General features: G+C 40.2%; 1 protein-coding gene across 1 annotated transcript in view; it reads right to left on the bottom strand.

Annotated features, from left to right (window-relative positions):
- The window catches only part of nyap1 (neuronal tyrosine phosphorylated phosphoinositide-3-kinase adaptor 1), a 34,120-nt gene that overhangs the window by 6,738 nt on the left and 3,084 nt on the right, over window positions 1–24,298 (bottom strand). The window contains exons 2-6 of the mRNA XM_082168699.1: window positions 10,673–10,919; window positions 5,182–5,579; window positions 2,695–4,413; window positions 2,353–2,577; window positions 296–399 (exon numbers count right to left, since the gene is read on the bottom strand). Coding sequence (XP_082024825.1) covers window positions 296–399; window positions 2,353–2,577; window positions 2,695–4,413; window positions 5,182–5,579; window positions 10,673–10,857 — 2,631 coding nt within the window. The 5' untranslated portion in view covers window positions 10,858–10,919. The remainder of the gene's footprint in view (window positions 1–295; window positions 400–2,352; window positions 2,578–2,694; window positions 4,414–5,181; window positions 5,580–10,672; window positions 10,920–24,298) is intronic.

The raw sequence follows: 24,298 nt of genomic DNA, 5'->3' as shown, positions 1-24,298 counted from the left end.
TGTTTCTTTATTCTGTGGAGCACAAAAGTGTTGTTCTGGACCCCACTGACTTTCATTGTATGAACAAAACCACTTGAAACATTCTTCAAAATACCTTCTTTGAAGTTGTGCAGAAGAAATGGCTGCAGGTCCAAAGTAATTTCATACTCAAAACCTAATATGATCGCAGTTTTACCCAGATGAGTGTGTTTAAACAGGGCTGAAGAAAACTATAACACTGCAGGTATATAATAACTCTCTGAGTGTGTGTTTATGTGGAGTTAGTGACAGCTTTAATAGTGCTGGCGTGTGTTACCTGGTTGAGTGCTTCTCTGGCCGGCAGGCTGCTCTGCCTTTGAACGTCACCCCCTGCTTGTCTCACTCCTGAAGTGGAGGAAGACCTGCCAAGGCGACCCAACTCTATAAAAGATCATAGACACAGAGTCAAGTTATTGTTTTGCAAGGTTAAGTCTCAAGAAGTCAAATCTAAAATACTGTCGTGCTCAAAAGTTTACATACACCTTGCAGAATCTGATTATACAAAATTCATGTTATTTCTTTATTTAGTACTGTCCTGAATAAGATATTTTACATGAAAGATTTGCAAATAGTCCACAAGACAAAAAAAGCTGAATTTATAAAAATGACCCAGTTCAAAAGTTTACATATCCTTAATTCTAGGATATATCTTAACTTGCACTATTAATAATGGAAATAGTCGCATAGTTTTAACCTTACATGAATCAGTTCCTATTGCCATCTTTTAGAAAGCAGAATAAATATGTTAAAATGTACATGACAGCATTCAAGAGCATGGAGGGGGATATCACTAAGAAGGAATTATGCTCGCTGATAGCATTGTTCATATAAAGGAATTATGCAAATAACGCAATAGAGCTAACGTGGACAAAAATTAAGGCTAATGAAATTTGCATGTTGCAGTTCCGTAAGGTTGTGGAGGATGGGATGAAGTACACCATGATCTGGCATGCTTGCCGTGCATGCTGGGACTGTACAGCAACACCCCACCACTGCAATCCAGCCACCTAAATCATTCTTTAAAAGTTCCATCTGGATATGTGCTCGTTTATAACACTCTTATCCTTCGTTATCACAATTTGATGAATTATTGCTGCCTTGATGAATAGAAGCAGTACACAAACTGTTTCTACAGATAATAATGAAATTCAGCCTGCTTTCCACACTACTTTCCACTAATAGCGCAACATTAATTGCAGCAAGCAAATAGCGCTGACGTCTGTAAATGCGTTGCATTCTATAATGAACCTCATTTGCATTGAAAGCAGGTGTGTTTGCATTGTAAAAATGACACTGACTTAATTTAAAAGTGCATTGCACAGTGTAATGCATGTATTGCTTGGCTAAGTTAGACTGTGAATTAAATGCATAATGTGCAATGCACATGAATACTGCATGACTCAAGTGTTTAGTCAATTCACTCAGGAATGTATCATGGAAAACAGTGGCGTAGCATTTGTGGCAAATTCACGGGGCAAGAATAATGACAAGATGAGAGCTGAATCTACTTCAACATGTTGATAACGGTATATAACGGTCTTAATTTATTTTCTTAATATTTCTCTTGTGGCCCATAAGTAGTGAAAAAATTAGAAGAGAAGTATTTATGACAAACAAGTTGTTTTTGAAATGAAGAGTAAGCTAATCTTACTAAGCTTTTATTTTCCTCACGATGCGTTGGTTATGGGGTGATGCACTATAAAATTATTGTGGGGCAAATTAATTGTAATATTAATTTAATAATAAAAGTAGTAGTAGTAGTAATAATAATTATTTAATACAGTAATTGGAAATGCCAAATCCTCTTGATATGCCAAATCCATTAGATATCATCGTCTATCGGCGCAACTTGGCACGGTTATTGCTGGGCCCTCCAACAAGCAGGGCCCCCTGCAGTGCGTGCCCGTCCGCTAAGCCACTGGTGGCATACAGTTATCAATTCTTAAATATCCAATAATATCCCATAACTGTAACGGGTACTGCAGCTAGTTAGCTAGGAATATTTGTTCTGCTTAGCTAATTGTGTAACATGATTTTTCGGATTTTTTCATTATGGTTTAAAACTTTATTTTCAATGACATTATAGCTATCTTATTATTCTTTAATGAAATCTGATGCTTTTCAAACAAATCAATGCACACTGATCCTAGCAGCCATATGAGTTAACATCAAATTACATCTTATAAAGCAACTAAACCTTTTCAATCAGTGGTTTATGAACTAAGTCGACAAATGTTTTATCTCTAACCTAAACATGCTTGATCTATATCCAGAGTTTAACTACTGAGGTCATGGCAGAAAGCCTGTGCTAATGTCATTTCAATTGGATCTCACCTCCATTGCGGCATGCTGGGAAGGTTTGGCAGGGTAAGGGCAGGCCCGCTCGTATCAGTCCTCTCAACCCTGGTGGTCCATCCGCCCCAGCCAAGCTCTCGCTGTGTCTCCCTGTTGCCCGCACAGGTATTCCAGAGTGTCCGCCACACCGCATGGCTGCTAGGTCATCCCTCTCTCTCCTCAATAGAGCATCTGCACTGCCATTCCACACACCTCCATCTTCCTCTACAGAGCATTAGAGAGAAAAACACAATTAAACATCTACGACAGTACAATAGAAAGAGAACCCCCTCAATAATCATTCCTCATACTCATTCCACCCTCCCTACAACCATTACTCACTCTCAGTGTCTCGGCTCCCATGACTGAATGATAATTTTCGTTGCATGGGCCAGTAAGCCTGTTCTTCTGTGAGCCCCAAGGCAGCTGCACTCTCCCAGGGAATGAACCCGGCCTTGGCCTGCAATGCCTGGGCAGCAGATCCAGTTTTAGTGGGGTCTGTGTGCAAGGATGGCAACTGCAAGCCCCCGCGCAAGCTATCATAGGCAGGCGGTCGGCGGAAGCCAACCGAGGGGTAGGTCCAGAGCAGGGGGCTGTCAGAGGGGGGAGGTTTGTAAGCAGGAAGGCCATGGGACAAGTGCGGGGTGTGTGACCGGTGCATGTGAGAGCGAGATGGAGGGCGCTGAGTGGAGGAAGAAGAGGAGGAAGGTGGCGTGGCTGCTGTGGACGATGATGGTTGACTCGGCGTTGGCGTGGTGCTAGTGCCGGTTTGAGAAGTGTGTGTGTATGTGTTTGAGGAGGGGGTCTCAGAATGACTGGAAGATGGTGTGCTGCTCAGGTCTCTCTCTCGATCACGATCTCTCTCTCGATCTCTCTCTCGATCACGATCCCTCTCTCGGTCCCTTTCCCTCTCAGATTTTTCGGACTTGAGCAGGAAGCTGACAGACTTGCCCTCCTTAGGCTGCGTTTGCGTCTGGGTGGAGGACTGTCCTGACCCCTTGCCCACTAACGACATCTCTTTCTCAGGCTTGCGGTAATGGTGATAGTGGGAAGGCCTGTGGTGAGGGTGGTGATGATGATGATGGTGGGAATATGGAGAGGAGGACTTTGATGAAGGAGGAAGAGGAGTGGAATGACTGCGGGCTCTGAGTCCCGGTGTGGGTCCCAGCTGTCCTTCCCTCCTCTCCTTCTCTCGTTCTTTCTCAACTCCAGTGGAATCTTTGGAAGTGCTGGTGAAGCTTGAGCTGGAGGAGGTGCTGGTAGGCAGGCTGGAGGCTGATTGCACGCTGATCTTGGCCGAGCTGGTCTTATGTTGAGCCCCTATCCCACTGGAGGCAGCGGCCGGCTGGGGAAAAGCTAGGAGAGGAGGCTTGTGTTGAAGCAAGTTAGGGAAGGGTGCTGGGATCTTACTGGAGCTGGGCTCATGTTCAGGCTTGGACCCTGGCGGCAAGAAGGGTGTGGGAGCACGGGGAGGGTGTGGTGATGAGGAGAGGGCTTGAGGTACGGGAGTAGAGGATGCAGAGGAGCAGGACGAAGGCAGAGGAGAGGAGTGAGAGATTGAGACGGTAGCTTTAGGCTTGGAAGAGGTGCAGGCTGGAGAAGAGGAAGAGGGGCGTGGAAGCGAGGAAGAGGTGGAGGACGAGATGATGGAGGAGTGGTATGCTTTAGAGGACTTCATACGCTCATGTTTGAGTGGTAAGCGGCGGTGGGCTTCTCGAGTTTTGTCGTCTGGTAAGGGGTACTTCATCTCTTCGTAAATGGCCTCTCCTTGGTCTGAGTCAGAATCAGGCGTGGTGGCGGAGGGCGTGAGTGGGTGAGGAGTCGGGGCGTTTTGAGTCTCTCGGGTGAAGACCTGGCCCACCATCTCAATGTAAACCGGCTCGTCATCTCCACCCTCGCCCCGTGGAGAGGGCTCAGAGCTCTGGAAGGGAAGGGGTGTGGTTGGGGGAGGGACCCGAGGGGGCGGGGGGTCAAAGGAGAGCTGTGTGCTTGGACTCCGTTTGGGCTTCAACGGAGGGACCTTTCGTCCTGACATTTCACCTGAATCAGATTTTTTCATTGCTGTTTAACAGAGAAAAGCAGAGAAAAAAGGGGAAAAAAGAGTGACACAAAGGCTAAGAGAGAGAGGGCATTTTTACAGAGACCACATGCCAGGTGTGTACAGCTTTCTGGTTTCATTAAATCAAATGTGACTAATTTTACTTTTATTAATACATGTTCCTGGTCTTATTGTACATGATTTTATACAAATTAAAATGGCATCTTTTCTTTTTCTAACAATGAATCAAAATGATACTGAAATACAAAAGATTTTCATAGATTTTATCTTATGAATAAAATAATTTCTTGAGGCAGAAAAATAACACTCATTATCATAATTTTTTAAGAATTCTAATCGAGACAATTAGAAAGCCGAACAAAGGCCCAAATTTCTGTAGAGATAATAATATAAGTTATGTTTGATTCAAATCAATTCCATAATAGTTCAACCGAAAATATGTATGAATGACTAACAATATACTGTCAGGAAACAATGGATGGTTTAATAGTCATGAGTCATTAGCATTTATAATTAAGAACTAGACATGGGAGTTTCCCGTTCAAGTTCAAGATTCCCGGCAACAAATTTTTTCAAATAATTCACAAATTTAGATGCAAGGTTATGTTACATGTCAGACGGCTCCTTATTGATATCCGAATCATCAGAGTTACAGCAATTTATGAGAACTTTCTCTACTCAAGAATCATCGCTGGTCAGATTATATATTTTTTTTAATCGAATCACATCCCTAATTTTAGCATGAATATACTATTGATTTGCTCACTTACCATTCCGCTTCTCTGGGTGTTTGGGTGGGTGATTGGGAGGTGGAGGTGGCGGAGTGTCAGGTGGTGCATGGACCCCACGGGAAGGGTGCTCCTGCTGGCCCGTAGAGCTGAGACGAGTATTGGGGTGGCGTTTAGGCTTGGTTGGGGGGCAGCGGGATGAATTTGACTGGTTTTGAGGGTCTGAGTCTGGATAATACCCATTCTCAAACTCCTCTCCCTCACCGGTGCCCACAGCATGACAGGACTGAGAGCGTGGTGCCATGGCAGCAGCACAAGAGTGAGGCGACAGGTCCTGGGACGCTGGCATCGTCATAAATCCCATTCGGAAATGACGCCGAAATGACGCCAGATCCCGAACCTTCCCGACTGTTGCAGAGGAGGCATCTTTATAGTTGGAGCTATGGGAGATGGGAATAGAGAAAGAAAGATCAGGGAATGGAATAGAAAAAGGAATAGTTTCTTTGTGGAGAGATTCTTTATGAGATAAGAATAATACATTTGTTTCTCATTGTGCTGTAGGCATCCCACTTTCTCCTCTTTTATCTCCCTCTCTCCTCATTTCAACTGATAAAGGCTCTATTAATAGCTCACAGTCAATTTCATTTTTGTCTCTACAGCCCCCGTTATTCACTCTCATCCTTTCCTCATTTCCGGAGTTAATACATCCCCCCTACTACTGCACAGTCAAACAGACCAATACAAATAATATGTACACTCTGTCATAACATAAATTTTCCATTGACTTATATTGTTTTTATAACGAGTTAATGATTTCTGTATTATAAACCTAAACTAAACCCTCACAGACATATGTTTAGATTTTATTTAAAATAATATTTAATATGTTCATTATGCTTTTTTGTGTGGTTCCCACAATGTAGGCAATTTCAGGTTTTACTATCCTTGTGAGGACACTTGGTCCACACAAACACACACACACACACACGCTCAGGATGAATGATGAGAGATGAAACAGTTCATGCCAGCCTGTGAGACACCCAGAGAGACCTGTGACAGCCTCCTTTACCCTCCCATCCTTCTCCACTCCTTCATTGTCCTCAGGTCCCCTCCATTGTTTTGTTTCATCTTCTCCCTCTTCAATTCTCTTAAGTCAGCTTAAAATCACCCTATTTATTTTCTAAATTCATGTTATAAATGTTAAAAATCTATCCATGTATATGAATATTTTACCTATTTATTTAAAAACAGAAGTCTTAACAGGACCTTCCGGTTTAACAACACACTTCTCTCTGGTGACGTACTGTATGCAGGACTCTGTTTCATTGCGACCTTATATCCTGTTTTCTTAGGGACAGTTCATATAAAAATGGTTGCCCTATTCCTTTAATATTTCCTCATGACATGTTTGCAAGCATTGTTTAATCAGCTGATCTTTTGCTCTCTTCCCCAACACAAAAAAGACTTTGTCCACGGGCCCTGTCTTTCCTTTCATCCCTCTCTCTGCATCTTCTCTTATTCTCCTGAATCTACTAGTATGCTCTCCCTGTTTCCAAGGCAACTAGCCGGTCATTTGTTTATTGTTTGCTGATTTTTTTTCTCTAAACACACAAACACAGAGCACACACTGGCATATGTGCATGCATGTACACACACACACACACACACACACACACACACACACACACACACACACACACACACACACACACACACACACACACACACACACACACACACACACACACACACACACACACACACACACACACACACACACACACACACACACTTAAAGAGAAATGAATCACTAATGCTGTTTTCTGGTGATGGGGTGAGTTAGATTATTTGGAGATATTTAGAGATAGAGATGTTTTTTCCTTGTAACATAACCACCCAGAAGAAACTGATATTGCTATTTTTATATCTCAAGACTTAATGGAGTTTAAGCTAAGTTTCAAGTGTTTTCTAGATGTTCTTTGAATGAAAAATGAGAACCGATATGAGACAATTCTTACAGCAAAAATATAGAGCAATATAAATAATGTGGATAGAATTAAAGCATACAGTAGACAATTTGGTCTTTTCAAGCATTTGATGAGAAATAAAAAAAAAATAAAAAAATAAACAAGGAAAGTCTCTATTCAATCTCAAATAATTACAGCTATTAAATAAATCTCTTTTGTGAGCATATTTTTTCTTCCAATGCTCAACTGTTATATTAGAAATTCATGAACTTCCTCCAGTCAACTTTTAAGATGTGTAAACATTGTCCAGAGTCCACCGTGTCCCCCTGCTCTGACCTTTATGAAGGTTGATGTGCACAAAGTCCAGATGGAGGCGACTCATCAATACACTGTTCTGCAATGTGTGTGTGTGTGTGTGTGTGTGTGTGTGTGTGTTCATGTGTGTGTGAGTCTCTGTTGTCAGGCAGAAGGCAGAGAAGATGCTGAGCTAGTAGAGTGTGACACACACGAAAAGAAAAGAACAGCACCACAGGATATGATGTGCAGGCAGGGGACACGGCATATGAGTTGGCAATGGAGACTTCCAGGTATAATCTGGACAAAAAGACCAGAATGGGTTTAATCATCCCATCATAAAATCCATGAAAGACAGACACACAGTTTCAGCTGCACACACCACAGTAATATATTCAGAACAAACCACTGGACTGAATTATTTTCTCTCATTGTGTGATGTTTAATTTTGGATGTTTTCCAAACTCAAACTCAAAAAGCCAGTATTCCACACTTGATCGGTGTATCAACTACATATGTGTCAGTTCTGGTTGGTGATACAATGAGTGAAACGTCCCAGTGCTAAATATCAGCACTCCAGGAATGTCGCTTGTCCACAACAAATTGGTGACTGAAACAAAATATTGTACACTACCGTTCAAAAGTTTGGGATCGGTAAGATTTTAAAAATGTTTTCGAAAGAGATCTCTTATGCTCACCAAGGCTGCATTTATTTGATCAAAAATACATTAAAAACAGTTATACTGTGAAATATTATTACAATTTATAACCATTTTCTATTTGAATATATTTTAAAATGTAATTTATTCTTGTGATGGCAAAGCAGAATTTTCAACATCATTACTCTAGTCTTCAGTGTCACATGATCATTCAGAAATCATTTTAATATGCTGATTTGGCGCTCAATATATATTTCTTATTATTATCAATGTTTAAAACCTTTTTTTCAGGATTCTTTGAGGAATAGAAAGTTCAAAAGAACAACATTTATTTGAAATCTTTTGTAACAACGTTACTGTCACTTTTTTTCAATTTAATGCGTCTTTGCTGAATAAAAGTATTAAATGATTTTTTTCAAAATGACTGACCCCAAACTTTTGAACGGTAGTGTATACTAAAGTTTTATGCTAATCACTGTACAAAATAAATGCTATGGTTTGTAACACATTTGTGCCAAAAATATCGGAACGTTAAAATCTGATATGAGAGCGAACAGACTGACAGTCACATGAGGTTTTCTCTCATATCTGAGGATTTTGGGTTGTTTGCTTTTATTTGACGCGATGCTTCACATGGCAGAGTGAAAGCTCAAAGGTACGGGGAACTGAAGCGATTTATGTCTGCTCTATTTCTGTTGTTTTGCTTAAGGCTGCACAACATGTGGCTCTTACATGGCTTTCTCTTTGTATTAGAGTGCAGAATCAGTTTACTAACATCCTAAATGATTCACTTGATTCATTCATTCATTTGCTGCCCCTCAAATGCAAAGACTGACAGCAAGATGCGAGAAAAGCAGAGGGGGAACAGGAAGAGATTGATAAATGAATGAGAATCATCTGCATTCAGCAGCAGAGAGGAGGAGGATGGAGGGATTGAGTGGGAGGACGAGAGAGAGGAAGTGGACAGATCCTCCAGACAGAAAGCGAGCATGCGTGGGTGACCTCTTGTGTATCTCTTTACGTCTGTAAAGGGGAGAGAAAGAGCTGGAAGAAGATCGAGATCACTACTTGAAGATACTGTGCATGTATCAAAGCATGTTTGATGTGACAGCACATGTCTGTCTGCATGTGTGAGCAGTTTATAATAAAAGCAGGCGTGTTTGTCTAAGCTCAGGATGTGTTGTGGGTTCTGCGTGTGTCATGAATGTAGAACACAGAGCGGATGAAAAGCGCTTTGATGTCCATTTGCACAGGTGTCAGAGACAATCATCTAAATGCATTCTCCTCTTCATCCAGAAACACAGAGATGGAGAAAGAGGAACTCAAAGAGGCGTTAAGGCTGCAATCAATCCGGCCCAGCTAAAAGGAATTAAAGATGGAACAAAGCACTCAAAAGAACACAGTTGAAGATGTAAACAAAGCATTGCAGAATATGGTAATATACAGACTTACATATGAAACTGAATGTGTCTTAAAGAAGAAATGTGGATTTAGGACAGGAAATCACAGCTGACACGACACACACACTTTAACTTTAATTTTACTCACTTCTGGGTACAAATTTGTCCCCAAAATATGGTTAAGTAGGTACACACATTTACAAAACAAAAAGGAGTGTTTTTATTTTGTGGGATGCATGATATTACTACCAGTTAATATCAGTTTTAGGTTATCAGTCTCGGTCGATATTGTATATTTTATTGTTCATCTTTGTGATCATCTAATGCTAACTTAAAGTTAATCTTTACAAACACTAATACATTTAATAATGCTGTTAAATGTAATCTTGTGTATAAATCTCAAAATGAACATCCATTTTTCATGCATTATTTTGTGATGCCTAAATTCACTTGTCACATTTACAAGAAGTGATTTTATTTTTTAGTCTTTTATTTTAATTTATTTAGATAAAATACAGATATTTAATACCAACAATTTCTTGGTTATCATCCATAAGATAAAAATTATTATTGACCAGAATTGTAAAATCAGTGCATGATTCACCTGTTGCTACATATAAACAATTAAAAAATAATTAAAAAAAATATACAAAAACAACTTTTTATAATTTCAAGTTAACTAGTTAAAAGCAAAAAAAAAAAAAAAAAAAAAAAAAAATGGAATAAATTGATAGTTATTTATATTTATTTGTAAGATAATTAAACAAAAAGTCTGTTTTCAAAATTTCCAGCTGCTGATCCACTGAGACACCAGAGGGGCAGATTGTGTTGAATATATCCTGCTCTCTCCCTCCATCTCTCAGACGAAAGGAAGATTTGGGTGCTTTGCATAAAATATGAAAGACAAATGTCTCTATTTCAGAGTTAAGACTTCTCTTAATCGTGTCATATTCCTCCATTTCCTTCTCTCTCTCTCTTCTTCTAATCTTTTTCATTCTATACGCTCCTCCTTCCGTTTCACCTTTTTCTCACCTTCTTTATCAAGTAAGGATTTTACTAATCTTCCTCTCACCCCCTTCTTTAACTTTCATTTAAGCACTGCAAAGCATCTCTGTAACCCCCCTCTATCTTTCTCTCTCCTCACATATTCCTTTATTCTCCTACAGCAGGCTCACAGATTTCTTTCTTTCTGATTATTGTCTCTCTCTTTTACCTTTTCTTGCCCTCCTGATCTCTGTGTCTCCAGTCCAGTCGACTTTTGCGGTACAGCAGGTTCATGTTGCCACGTGGATGCTCCTCCTCACAGCCAATAACAGCGCAGTGCAGCCACTGGCCCCGCCTCTCTATGTCACGCAGGAAATTCTCCACCGCCACATCCTGGGCGGAGCCAGAGCTCATGGTATAGAGAACCAATCAGGAGCAGGGGAAGGTATTTTAAAGCTTTCCCCCGTCCCAGTTACCTGTAAAAGAGGGAAATGCAGGCACTTGGTTAAAGGGGTACCTCAGGCAAAATGGGCTTTCAATAAAACATGGCTGCCTGTACAGTAGAATTTTGAAACAATTTTGAAATCCGTGCTACCTGACTACAGAAAACAGATAAAAAAAGACTTGTCATCCCTTTTGCTAAATAGGTAGGAAAACGTCAACACCCATAATGCACTGGGCATGTTGCCATCCAAGGCCACACCCACCAGTCCGCTATGGATACGCTTGACAAGAGTCAAATACCACCTTGCTTTAGTAGGAAATACTTCTTAGCAAAATTTTTTGTCATAATGGTGTCGACTTGTATTGTTCCCGGGTGCAAGAATTCAAAGAGTAAACATTTAGCGGGAGTGAGTTACTTTTCGACTTCCAGTGAAGCATCCAGCGCGTTGTAAGGATGGTAAATACATAGAGAATGGCACGACTGAAAATCTGAAAAAACCCTGTGTTGATGACCACACAAATAGTGTCACCACTTTTTTGTCATCACCACTGCACTTTCATCTTCATCTTTATCACAGTGGACTGTAAAGGGCATGTGGGGCCTTTAGAGGAAGATGATCTGAGTAAGATCAGAGGAAGATGATCTGAGTAAGAATGAGAGGCTCAGTTGGCTGCAGGCTCCAGGGCTGCCCCGGCTGTGCCTGTGTAAATCTGTGGTCTGTAATGCAGCCTGTCACATGTAGTACACAGGCATTCTGGCAGTAGAGAAGAGCAAGCTAGCTTGAGAAGAAGAGAGAGAGAATGAGTGTGTTCGAGCTGCTTGTTGTGGGGCAGATATTGTACAGAGTGCTCTGAGTTTGAGTGCCGGGTAGTACGAGAGAGAGCTCTGATTGGCTAAAAAGGATACAGCTGTCAACTGCTGTGCTTTTCCAGTGTTTTTCCAGGACAGTGAAAAAGGGAAAGCGCGGTAGAGGAGGAGAGATAGGGACTGAGAGAGAGATAGAGAGCAATGACGAGAAGAAGGTGAGTGGGTTAGCTGAGTATGTTGCTGAATGTGCAGATACGTGTACGTCCAGCGCATCAGCAGTATTGCTATGTAACAGGAATATAGCTGGACTCCAATGTTTTCACACAGTTTTAGTGTCCTAAAGACAACAAACACACTTAATACACACACATACACAATAATAATTCATGACTCATGAGCATCCAGGCACCCACTTATGCAGTCATGCATCACTAACCAGTTCATAAAGTCAAACATGACCAAACACACATGCAATCACGCAAGCAGATGTAATTTATTTGGATCACACGGGCAGTTTTATTTCCAGTCTTTGCCTAACTCAAGGAAGCTATGAATGAAAAATAAATGAATTTATATAATTACTCATTAAACCCATGCCTGCAAGTTAAACTTCATAGTAAACTGGGTCAGATCTTACAGTAGAGGGGAGCTAGAGACGAATATGGAGCAATACAGAGTGTCATAGATGAATACAGCTTATACTGACTCAAACTTTTATACACGGCAGTTTATCTGCATCAACTGAGACACATTTACTGATGCTTGACTGAGAAATGGACCGATGGATGGAGATCCTGATTCCTGACATATTCATACAATGCATGTACATATTCGGTAGCCTGGTCCTACCAGACTCTCGTACATTTCATTTGTACAGAGAGTCTGGCCACTCTCCATTGACAAGCGTTAACTTCCTTGAAGGCAGGTACTCTGTTAAAGTTTAAAACTATTGAATCTGCCCAGAGCCACTCTGGATCTGCCATAACCAATCGCTAACGTTTGGTCGTGACGTAACCCTACAACTCAAACTAGCGCACAACCTCAACGTCATCGTTCTCAGCCACTCCCTCTGTTCGCTGACTGGACCGGGAAAAATTTGGCCAAAGAAAACCCCAAAATTGAGCGGAAGTGCATAGGAGGGCGGAGCCAGGCTACATATTCGGTACATTTTCATACAATCCTGCCATTAAAAATGTTAGATAAACAGCTGATTTCATCATTCCTATGCCAACAATTTATCTGTGTTAAGAGTGAGCCAAACTTCTTAACAGGGGTGTCCAATCCTGCTCCTGGAAGTTTCTAGCAATCCTAAAGACCTTCCTTGCATCCGAATATGTTAGACCAGATTCTGAAGTGCATTTGAAGGATAGAATTTGAAGGAAACGGTAAGATTGCACAAGTTTGAATAAACAAGACAAGGGTACCGAATGATTTTTAGCAATGTAAGGTGAAAATTGCATTTATAGTCCGAATTTCATATTTTCTTAACGTCTTATACCGTAAAACATGGTATCACGTGGATAGGAATATGCATATGGAATTACATATGCAGATGACGTTATGCATAGTAAAACTAGGCGATGTAAGCTCCATATATATATATATATATCTTCAGCTGATTTTGAGTTTGAGTTTTATAAAGGGAATTTTGTGCAGGTTCTGGTGTACGCATGGATTAATAAATCTGAAAACTTCTGTGCATATGCAAAATCTAGCTTTTGTGTATACATACACTTTTAGGATGTAATCTGTGGAAAGTTTTATACATGAGGCCCCTGGGTTTTTATATTTCTATATGTGGCTTTAACAGTTCAGCTACATCAGTATGGTGATGCTTCAATTGAATAAAAAAATACAAGGACAGATCTCTTTTTTTCAGTTACCTTTCAGCTGTTTCAGATGTCTACTTTATTGTGTTCTCTACAAACACAAAGAACTGTACAAAAATAGAGACTAAATCTGTGGGACTCAAGAAAAAGACAAGAAAATTATCTGCAGAAATCTGTTAAAGGGATACTCCACCGAAAAATGAAAATTCTGTCATCATATACTCACCCTCATGTTGTTTCAAACCTGTATGAATTTCTTTCTTCTGCTGAACAGAAAGGAAGAGATCTAGAAGAATGTGAGTAACCAGACAGTTTTAGATACCATTGACTTCCATAGTAGGAAAAAAATATACTATGGAAGTCAATGGTATCTAAAACTGTCTGGTTACTGACATTCTTCTAGATATATTCCTTTCTGTTCAGCAGAAGAAAGAAATTCATACAGATTTGAAACAACATGAGGGTGAGTATATGATGACAGAATTTTCATTTTTCGGTGGAGTATCCCTTTAAGGAAGGAAAGAATGGCTGCAAGTTTGGAAAGTGCTAACCTTCATGGACTTCCTCTAAAATAAGTCCTCAGCTAACCCAAACTCCACCTTTTAATAAACACTTAATGCTCTCTTCTCCATGTACAGTTGTTCTGCTGTTCTCAAAACCACTTCATGGATCTTTATAGGACTCAACAGAAGACCACAACATGCATCAGAGAAGAAAATTTAAGAGAAGCAAATACTAGTAGTAGTAACCAGGGCTGTTGAAAAGGGCCTTTTGTCATGAGCCCGGAACATTGTTTTTTTAATGTTCTACCTGAATAATGGGAACTATTACAAGTCAGCTGGAGAGGCTCACTCTGTTCAGTCTAAACGCTCACCAACTGAACAACACATGGATCAATTATCTATCCATCCATTATTTTTATTTTATTTTTTCAGCAGGCACCAAAAGTTCTCATCTTCCTTTAGTATCTACATGTTAATATTATCTATCTATATATCCATCCATCCATCCATCCATCCATCGCCTAGACTGGATTGCGGAGGGGGGTGGAAAGCGAAGGTTTTTTACCAGGCCCAATAATTGCTTACTGTGGCCCTGGTAGTAACATATTTGACCTGGTTCAAAACAACAAAATATATATCTACAATTACACAAATAGAAAATGTAAGGCACAGCATGTAAGTTTCACTGCTAGAGGTCGCTTATTCAAAAAAATAAAGATACAGTTTGACGACGCAGTGACGGAGCGTGGAATTAAACTGGTTAAAATTGTGAATTTCTCTGGATTTACACATTGTTGTAAACATTTGGAATAATGTTAGTATACAGGTCACCAAATATACAACATTGTTCTAGTGTTTTTTTGTGTGTGTGGATATTTTAATGCAAATATCTTACATATTGTACCTTTAAGTCTTTATTTCCTACTTCGGTCCAAATATGCCAAAAAAGTCAGAAGGTAGTGCATATAAAGTGTAATGTTGTGTTTAATAGCCACAACTGGTAATAAAATGAAAGGCACTGTGAAAAAAGGGCATCTAGTTTTTTCAAATGATGTTGTTCATGTTTAAATGCGTCAACCCCTGAATCATTTCCTCAGAAGACCTCAGTATACATAGCACACCTATCACCATATTCCTCCCCCCCAAAAATTCTGTCACCACAAATCAGCAAACACATGAATGAACAGTTTAGTCTCTAACGTATGCCCGTTTTCCACCTTCTCATCTTCTCCATCCTCCTCCGCGTCCTAATGCCTCCACACTCACTGCTGAAACAAACACAGAGGCAGAGTGAAACATTTTGAAAGTGGTCATCATTTGCAACTCCACCAACACTGACACTACCCACTGCATGGTCCAGTCATCCACCCCGCTGATGATGACTGTCTCAGATGAGAGCATATTCTAATTCTTATGGAGATTTTAAAACTGTGAATAACACACTTATGATCACCAGACTGCTATTTCTTGACCACTGTTTTAGGTTTTACCTGAATAACATTAACTACCAAGTCAGCTGGAGAGGCTCTACATGCTCACAACCTGAATAACACAGAGATTAATGTTTTGACTCCTTTTCTGCTTCCAAACCAGATTTCTCAATAGACAGGTTTTCTACTCACTGCTATGCTGATGACTCAGTTCTTTATATTATGGTCCACATCTCATCTGCATCTGTAACCTCAGAACCTTAAGCTCAGTCTAGACCATTCTGAAGAAAATCAATCCATCCATTTCAGGAGGCATCATATACTCCCATCTGCCCGTACTTGTTAACATTATTTCTGTGCTTTATTAATGTGTCCCTTTAGGTAGAAATCATCGACTAACAACATACAGTTGTAATCGAAATTATTCAACCCCCATTGCAAATCAAGTTTAATGACAAAATATACAGACTTTCAGCTGTTTGCAATGAACAAATCAAACAAAAGTCAGTCAAATAGCCTAACACAACAAATGTTTCAAGTGGTTCCCCAAATTCAACTGAAAATGCAACTTTTAATGACTTCTGCGGTCTCAAAATTATTCAACCCCTTCAAGGCTAGCATCTTCAATACTTAGTAGAACACACTTTTGCTGTTATGACCTGCTGCAAACGAGATGTATAACCAGACACCAGCTTCTGGCAGCGTACCCAACACAGGAACTGTCATACATAATCATATCACGTATTGATTAGTACGCATGTTCGTGTAACACACATGAGAGCTATGGAGGGAGTTAGGCAGGTTTGTGAGACACTTGAAAATGGGAATCAATGAAGGCTCCCCTAGGCTATAACTATGGTAAGACAGACAGATATCAAGAGAGTTGAGGAAGTGTGGATATTGTTTTTCCTGGCAGGATTACACGAACATGCTCCCCTCAAAGTTTTTCCCTCCAAATCCAACAACAGAACTGATGCTACAATAATCAGATTGTAAATACAATCTCCACAACATATAACACTATACATCACACAGAGCCTGAGAAATCACAGATACTGTTACTTTACCAAAAACAGAGACTTACAAATACAGAATCACAGATACAATTTTGAAAGTGCACAGAAAGCGACAGAGTCTAATACTGTAACTGATACAACATACTGATCACAAAGGTGGGCTTCAGTATAAATACTGAATTGAGCATCACTTAAGACACATTTACTGATTTATTGAAGCATATTTTATGTTATGACAACATAATTAGTTAGACATGTTATAGAGGCCAATCCCATCTGCATTTATACATTTATATTTTATAACTTTAAAAAAATGTAACTTTAGTATATACATCAAGCATCAAATGAACACTAATGAAAATCCTTCCATTTGGTATTTTTATTTACATTTATTTTTAGTCAGCATGAAATGAATATTCACCCCACAGTATCTAGGCTATATCTATTTATATATTTTTTTAATGTATGTTATTGATCATATGGTGGATGATTCATCCATGCATGTTTTTTTTTACCTTGTCAAAAATATTCAAATGTCCTAACTTGATATTCAGGTGAAGTTACAGACTTCACTCTCACTACATGACATATGCCGGCTTCTCCAATCAGCATAACAATTTAATAAAGAGTTAAATAGATAAAGATTGAAATGATAAGATAAGATTGAAAAATCGTAATTTCTGTTTTAATGACAGCAGCACTCAAGCAGTTTGTGTAAAAGCTGATGATCATGTTCTCCATCATGATTTGAGAATGATCCATAGAGCATCTTGGGCTTAAATGGAAGACAAATATTGTGTCATGTGTCTGCCACATGATGTGTCTGCTATATGATCAATGTTACAAATTTACTTAAATGAGTGATATATTTATATGCACTGTATATAAATGTTGTCCACACACATATTTAAGCACATAACATTGTTTCAAGCAGCTCATTACAGGTGCAACATCCAGTTAAGACATACACACGCTTTATATAGATGTGTGGGTCATAAGGTCAGTAATACAGATCATTAAAGCTCAGGAACAGATGGCATTTGCACACATCACACACACACACACACACACACACACACACACACACACACACACACACACACACACACACACACACACACACACACACACACACACACACACACACACACACACACACACACACACACACACACACACACACACACACACACACAGCAATACATCCACTGCATAAACAACCAACCACATGACAATACACAAAGTAATACAAAAAACACAGACAAATGTGTATGTATGTAATTTAGTCTTTTATTTGAACTGCAGATTTTGCAGATCTTCCCAAAATCTATGCGTGCATGTGTGTGTGAACTGAAGTCACATAACCCATCCCTCATTTATTGTGCTATCCCTATACCCTGCACCTGGCTGTTGTCATGGTGACCGGCCAGCTGTCGCTTTGGCGACTGCTCTCCTGTCACTTCAGAAGCTCAGAGCGCTCTCGTGCGACAGTGTGAATGAAAGACACAGACAGAGATGAATTTGATATATAGAGAGAGAAATGGGGGGAGTAGATAGAAAGGTGGAGAAAAAGAGGAAGGAGGGAGGAGACCACATTTGAGAGGTTGGGGAAGGTTAAAGAGTCTGGCAGGAAGTGCTTAGAAAGACGAAAGGAACCTCGAGAGAGAGAGAGAGAGAGAGAGAGAGAGAGAGAGAGAGAGAGAGAGAGAGAGAGAGAGAGAGAGAGAGAGAGAGAGAGAGAGAGGCAAGACAGATATGAACAGATAGATAGATCAGAGCAGACAGACAGGAGGACAAGTGCGGAAAGATGAATGGAGGGGAATATGGAGACAATGAACACAAGAAACGAGAATGAAAAAACAGGCGGAGAGAAAAGGAAGTGTATTGTAGGGATGGGGGAGGGATGTGAAACCATGTCTCTCACACCAGTCACTGTGTGCGGTCTCCTAGCAACACTGTCTACTGCCGTCCACATCCCTTCTCTGTCTGTCTCCATCTCAATGCTCACACTGTAGGACTCCAATCTGCGTGTGTGCATGCTCGCATCGCTTTACTTTATCAAACACACTCAACCTGTTATTAAAACACACTCAGCAACTCAACCAGACAGAACTGTCACGGGATGGAGTCAAAGGCAAGATAAATGATAGATGCAAGCAAGGACACACACATGCTGGGAGTGTCACCCACAGGGAAATCAGGTGGTACATATACAGCGCAGCACCTGTGTGCATTAGAGTGTGTTTTGTGGGACTACAGATAAACCCTATTCAGATACTATAATCGAGACAAACAGTGCTCAACACTACAACAACACATACTAACTTAAAGGACAAGTTCGGTATTTTACACTTAAAGCCCTGTTTTCAGATCGTTTCTGATGAAATGCAATGGTTAAGATTGAAATTTGGACAAATGCTGTTGGCCCGAGAATTTTCGGTTTCTGTGGTAACTCACCGAGTGGTCAGGGGTGTTCACTGATATGCTCACACAAAAATCGCTGCAAAAGATGCTTTCCAACAGGTTTTATCGTAGTTTTTCATCCAATACAAGTCAATGGAGTTGGACAAAAACTACGATAAAACCTGTTGGAAAGCATCTTTTGCAGCGATTTTTGTGTGAGCATATCAGTGAACACCCCTGACCACTCGGTGAGTTTCACGTCTTTGTAAACGAAAGTTTAATGCGTTTTAGGAAGGATTATTCCAGTGCACCTATGCAACCATTGTGGAGGTGGGGGGGTGCTACCACAGAAACCGAAAATTCTCGGGCCAACAGCATTTGTCCAAATTTCAATCTTAACCATTGCATTTCATCAGAAACGATCTGAAAACAGGGCTTTAAGTGTAAAATACCGAACTTGTCCTTTAAAGCTTTTTTCCTCTTCGGTCCCCCTACAGGTTGGAAGCAGAATTGTCCATTACCGCTGTCGTAAATAATTTAGCCTACCGCAGGACCCATAAGTTATATGGTAAATCATAGTTTTTACTTGCAAAACCCATACATTTCACGTTTACATCACATTACATGTAATTTTTACTGAAAAAACTATTTACAGTTTTTCACTGTGTATAGTAAGGTCACTAACTGTTAACCAATTAACATGTTTTTACTATAGCATTGTACTGTATTTTTCTGTAAAAGTCAAACATTTATACTTGGTATAGTAATTACAATTTTTATTAAAGGGGTACGAATAGGGTCAGGGTTAGGTTTTGTAACTAATTACCACATAATATGCATTTGATTGTATAATGTATTGCATTTTTCACTAATAGCTATTATTTCATTCTTCGTAATATCTGAAATCAATATAATTCAGCCTTACTATTTCCGTAAATGACATCCATGTTTTTTTCTTTGCGGAAGGCGTAACTAGTAGTAATAGGTGTAACTCGTAGGGGCATTGCTTATAGTTCTGCAAACGGACCCTTCTCAGTCATTGGCTTGGTGCTGTGGCCTTCTGTGCATGTGTACGCTCTGTTTGTTCATGGTGACACACTAACCTGCTTTGATCATGTCCTTGTGTATAATGCTAACATGCTATGCTAATATATCATCTCTCCCCTCCCTTTCTCTTCTTGCCCCCTATATCTCCATAAACTGACATTTGGATTTTGTTTATGAGAGGCATTATGGGATCCGCCCTGAATTATGCTTCACTCTGAAACCTGTGGCAGATCCTTCATGAACCCTCAGGAGTTCGCTTATCCCCACGTGGGAAACTCTGCTCTAGGCTGCATTTAACTCCACTTTTAGACATGCACTCACAAACTTCCCTAAGCACTTCCCCTTGGGGGAATCCCCACCACCATTTTGAACTGCCTTCAACTTTGTAAAGTTTACCTCTATAGCCCCTTGACCCCTCAATTTTGACAGAGGTAGCAAGTCTACTCGAATGTACACTTCAGGCAGATCCATAGACCACAATGCAACATGACTGTGACGTCACAACTTAATTTACCAACAAACCTTACACGATTCAAACGATGGAGGGAAAAGTAGTTTACACCTGTTAGTTAAGTTAGGTCAATCATGCAGTTTAGAAGAGTTATACTGAGATTAAACAGCATGGCTCCATAGCAGATTCAGTGATCAAGGGCTTAGGGTGTTCCATTTAAACCCATTGCAGACATTCGAGTGAACAAAACAGAGGGAAGTTAGCGAAGGAAGGGCATAAAAAAGAGGACTTAAATGCAGCCCTAGTATGTCAGTTAATGCAACACCTTAGATTAATGCAACACGTGCATTATTAGATTTTCAAAAAGTCATACATTTATTAAGCCATTGTCCTCATGGGAAATGTTGGCAGCTCTCCACAACGCAAGTGACATCACTTTTTACTATAATTGTGGGGACATTTGATCCCCACAATTTAGGCACAACTTGACCCGCACACAAATACACATACAGTACCCTCCCCAAAGACCAACAACACACTCCGATGAATATTTAATGGAGTCTGGACTAAAAATATCCTGTTTTCTCTCCATCTCTCTATCCAAATTGCTATCTCACACATAAAACGCAAGGAACTATTCTGCATCTCCGGGAGGATAAAACCAAATACCATGGCACACAAACTGCAGTCCGTCTGTCCAGCAGAGTAACGCTCCATAGAGAGGGTAGCTGTGTCTGATTGCACCGTCTGGAAAACACCCATACACACAAGCAAACACACACTGAGCACTGCAGCAGATTGCCAATTAGTGAGGAACTGTGGAGGAGCAACCGCTTCCTTACACGCAGCACTCATCTGAACGTGTCCAAGTGTGTTTTGTCGAAACAAAGTGCACCATCACCAGGGACTACCAGTATTTGCCTTATTCTGCAAGCTGACAAAATATATTTCCTTGTCTCGATTCACTCCTCCCTTCAACTGCTGTTTCACTCTGTTCTTCTCTTGTTTTCTGCATCCAATTTTCACTCACTCTCACTTTATTCACGGAAGCACTCACTGACCTCCTCTCCCCCTCCTCCTCGCTTCACTCTTTCCCTTGTTCTCTCTCTTTTTCTCCTAGTTTGCCCTTGGCTTCATGATTCTCACTGTAATCTGCAGCAATCAAGGTGACACGCTACATACACATGCATGTTGATACATATGCAAACGCACTTATGCAAACACGTGAAGCATAAAGCAGAATTGTGAAGACAAGAAAATGGAAAAAGGAAACAATCTTACATAGTAACATCTGTGTGTGTTCGCGTGTACCATACCAGAAACCCTTAAATATCACATTAATGGGGCCTTCTACACAAAAAGAAAGATTTGGCTTTTAAACAACGGTGTGTGTTTTGGGAAGGAGCCCCAACATGATGGTACTGTTTTGGTACATGCCTATAGCCTATATATATATATGTGTGTGTGTGTGTGTGTGTGTGTGTGTGTGTGTGTGTGTGTGTGTGTGTGTGTGTGTGTGTGTGTGTGTGTGTGTGTGTGTGTGTGTGTGTGTGTGTGACACACGGACACACAAAAACACACGGTACACTCACACATGCTAGGGGCAGACGGTGGAGTAATGAACCCCTTCACATGCTCATCCCTAGGGAAGACTTTGTTTTGAGTATTGCTTTGTATATGGTGTAAGTGCATGTGTATTCTTGCACATCTGTTTCATGTGCTGAGTATATAAGTGAACAAAAGACTGCTCGTCTGTGTATGCATGTGTGTACAGAGGTAAGATGAGGACAAGGACGTGGGTGCTGTGATGAGAGAAGCAACAATATTTTTACTGCTAGGCTCACCAAAATTGGACAATAGAAGATTGGAAAAACGCTGCCTGGCCTGATGAGTCTTGTTTTATGCTGCGACATTCAGATGGTAGGGTCAGAATTTGGCATAAACATCATGAAAGCATGGATCCATCCTGCCTTGTATCACCTTAGTACCAATTGCTTAAATGCCACAGCCTACCTGAGTATTGTTGCTGACCATGCATGTCTATCCCTTTATGACCACAGTGTACCCATCGTCTGATGGCAACTTCCAGCAGGATAATGCGCCATGTCACAAAGCTCAATCATCTCAAACTAGTTTCTTGAACATGACAATGAGTTCACTATACTCAAATGGCCTCCACAGTCACTAGATCTCAATCAAATAGAGCAAATTTGTGATGCGGTAGAACAGAAGATTCTGATCATGGATGTGCAGCCGACAAACCTGCAGCGACTGTGTGATGCTATCAATATGGACCAAAATCTATGAGGAAAGTTTCCAGCACCTTGTTGAATCTATGCCATGAAGAATTCAGGCAAAAGGGGGTCCAACCCAATACTAGCAAGGTGTACCTAATAAAATGGCCGGTAAGTGAATATACGCGTTATATATGTGTGTATACAAAGTGCAAAATACATATTAACTTTTTACATTTTTAAGCAACAAATATTTTAATATTTATGAACAAATATTCAAAGTATATCTTACACACAAATGTTTAGATCTTGCACATATTATACATGCTATTATTTTTCGGAAACACTTAAATTATAGATGAATATAATTTTTTTTTTTCTGATATAGGTTTAACAAGGCAAAACCATAATTTTTAAGTACCCCTGAGTTACATGCACTCCTGAATAGGAATCGCTACCATAAATAAAGCAAAGTGGTAACCTGCTCTGCCCCAGTTGTGTAGGACTCCCCCGGTTCACAGCAACACTACTTCTGACAGATGCCAGATCCAGCCACATGATACTCCTCCAGTAAAGCAAATCCTCCAATTATTTAGTGCAGAACACATTAATGCATACATACACAACTATCCCAAAAACCTCTGTCTTTCTTGCTAAAAGCATTGGACTCTCTGACCTGAAAGTGTTTCTGTGTTACACTGCAACAGATATGACATATTGTGCAACCAAGTGGAAGACAGTGTGAAATATTTGACTTTTTAAGTAGCAGTAGCTATTTTGTACCTAGAACACACAACTTGTGTGGTGGTAATTCTTCTGTTGCTTTTAAATTCCTTCAGTAGAAACCAGGTCCACAAATCTAACTAAAACCATGAAAATTTAATGCCCCCTCTTGTTCCCTCAGTCTGTATACAAGCTATGCTCTATTGAATCTGAAACATTGATGTTGCTTGTGAGGGTCCCCAATGACGCTGGCCTCTCCTCCATGTTCTTTCTCTTCCATTCTTTTTTATTTTCTGCCTGGAGTCCTGAGCAAAACATGTTCTGCACTCACCAGACCCAGTGCTCCTCTTTTTATCTACAATACTTTCAAAGACAGACTAAGGGCCGGTTCACACAGAATGCGTTTTTGCTGTTAAAAACGCAAGACGCAGGTCGGATAAATGAAAAAAAAAAGCTGAACTTCTTTAGTGGCACATTTACAAATGCCATGTCATCCGCGAGGCGCTGCAAAAGACGTGAGTGCTACAGTTAAAGATGTCCATCTAGCGTTTGTTTACAATGAAAAACAATGGAAAAGTAGCGCAGTTGAATGGAAAAACGTGTTCTGTGTGAATGGACCCTAATAGAAGTTGGATGTGTATGTGCAAGTGCGTGTACATATGAAAATCCACATATAGTTGCTGTCAGAAAAAATCCTTAAAACTACCATTCTGTCTGAGAGCACTACTTTACAATGCTACATTAAAGTGTTACGCTTTACTAACCAAGTTATATTTTACATTAGTATGCTACAGCACTTCACTAACAGAACATCACTGTGAAATACATGGATTGCTACTCTGCCAAGCATACAGTAAGCCTCAGTGCCTGAAGGGTTCATTTTAATGTACACCAAACCCAGCTTTCCCTTAATAATTCTGTCTTGCTTCACATTAGCGAACATTCATCTTTATTCATCACTATTTCT

This window comes from Leuciscus leuciscus (genome assembly GCF_965113295.1).
Source record: "Leuciscus leuciscus genome assembly, chromosome: 5".
Classification (NCBI taxonomy): domain Eukaryota; kingdom Metazoa; phylum Chordata; class Actinopteri; order Cypriniformes; family Leuciscidae; genus Leuciscus; species Leuciscus leuciscus.
The sequence above is the reverse complement of the archived record's forward strand: the minus strand, read 5'-3'. Positions and strand labels throughout refer to the sequence as shown.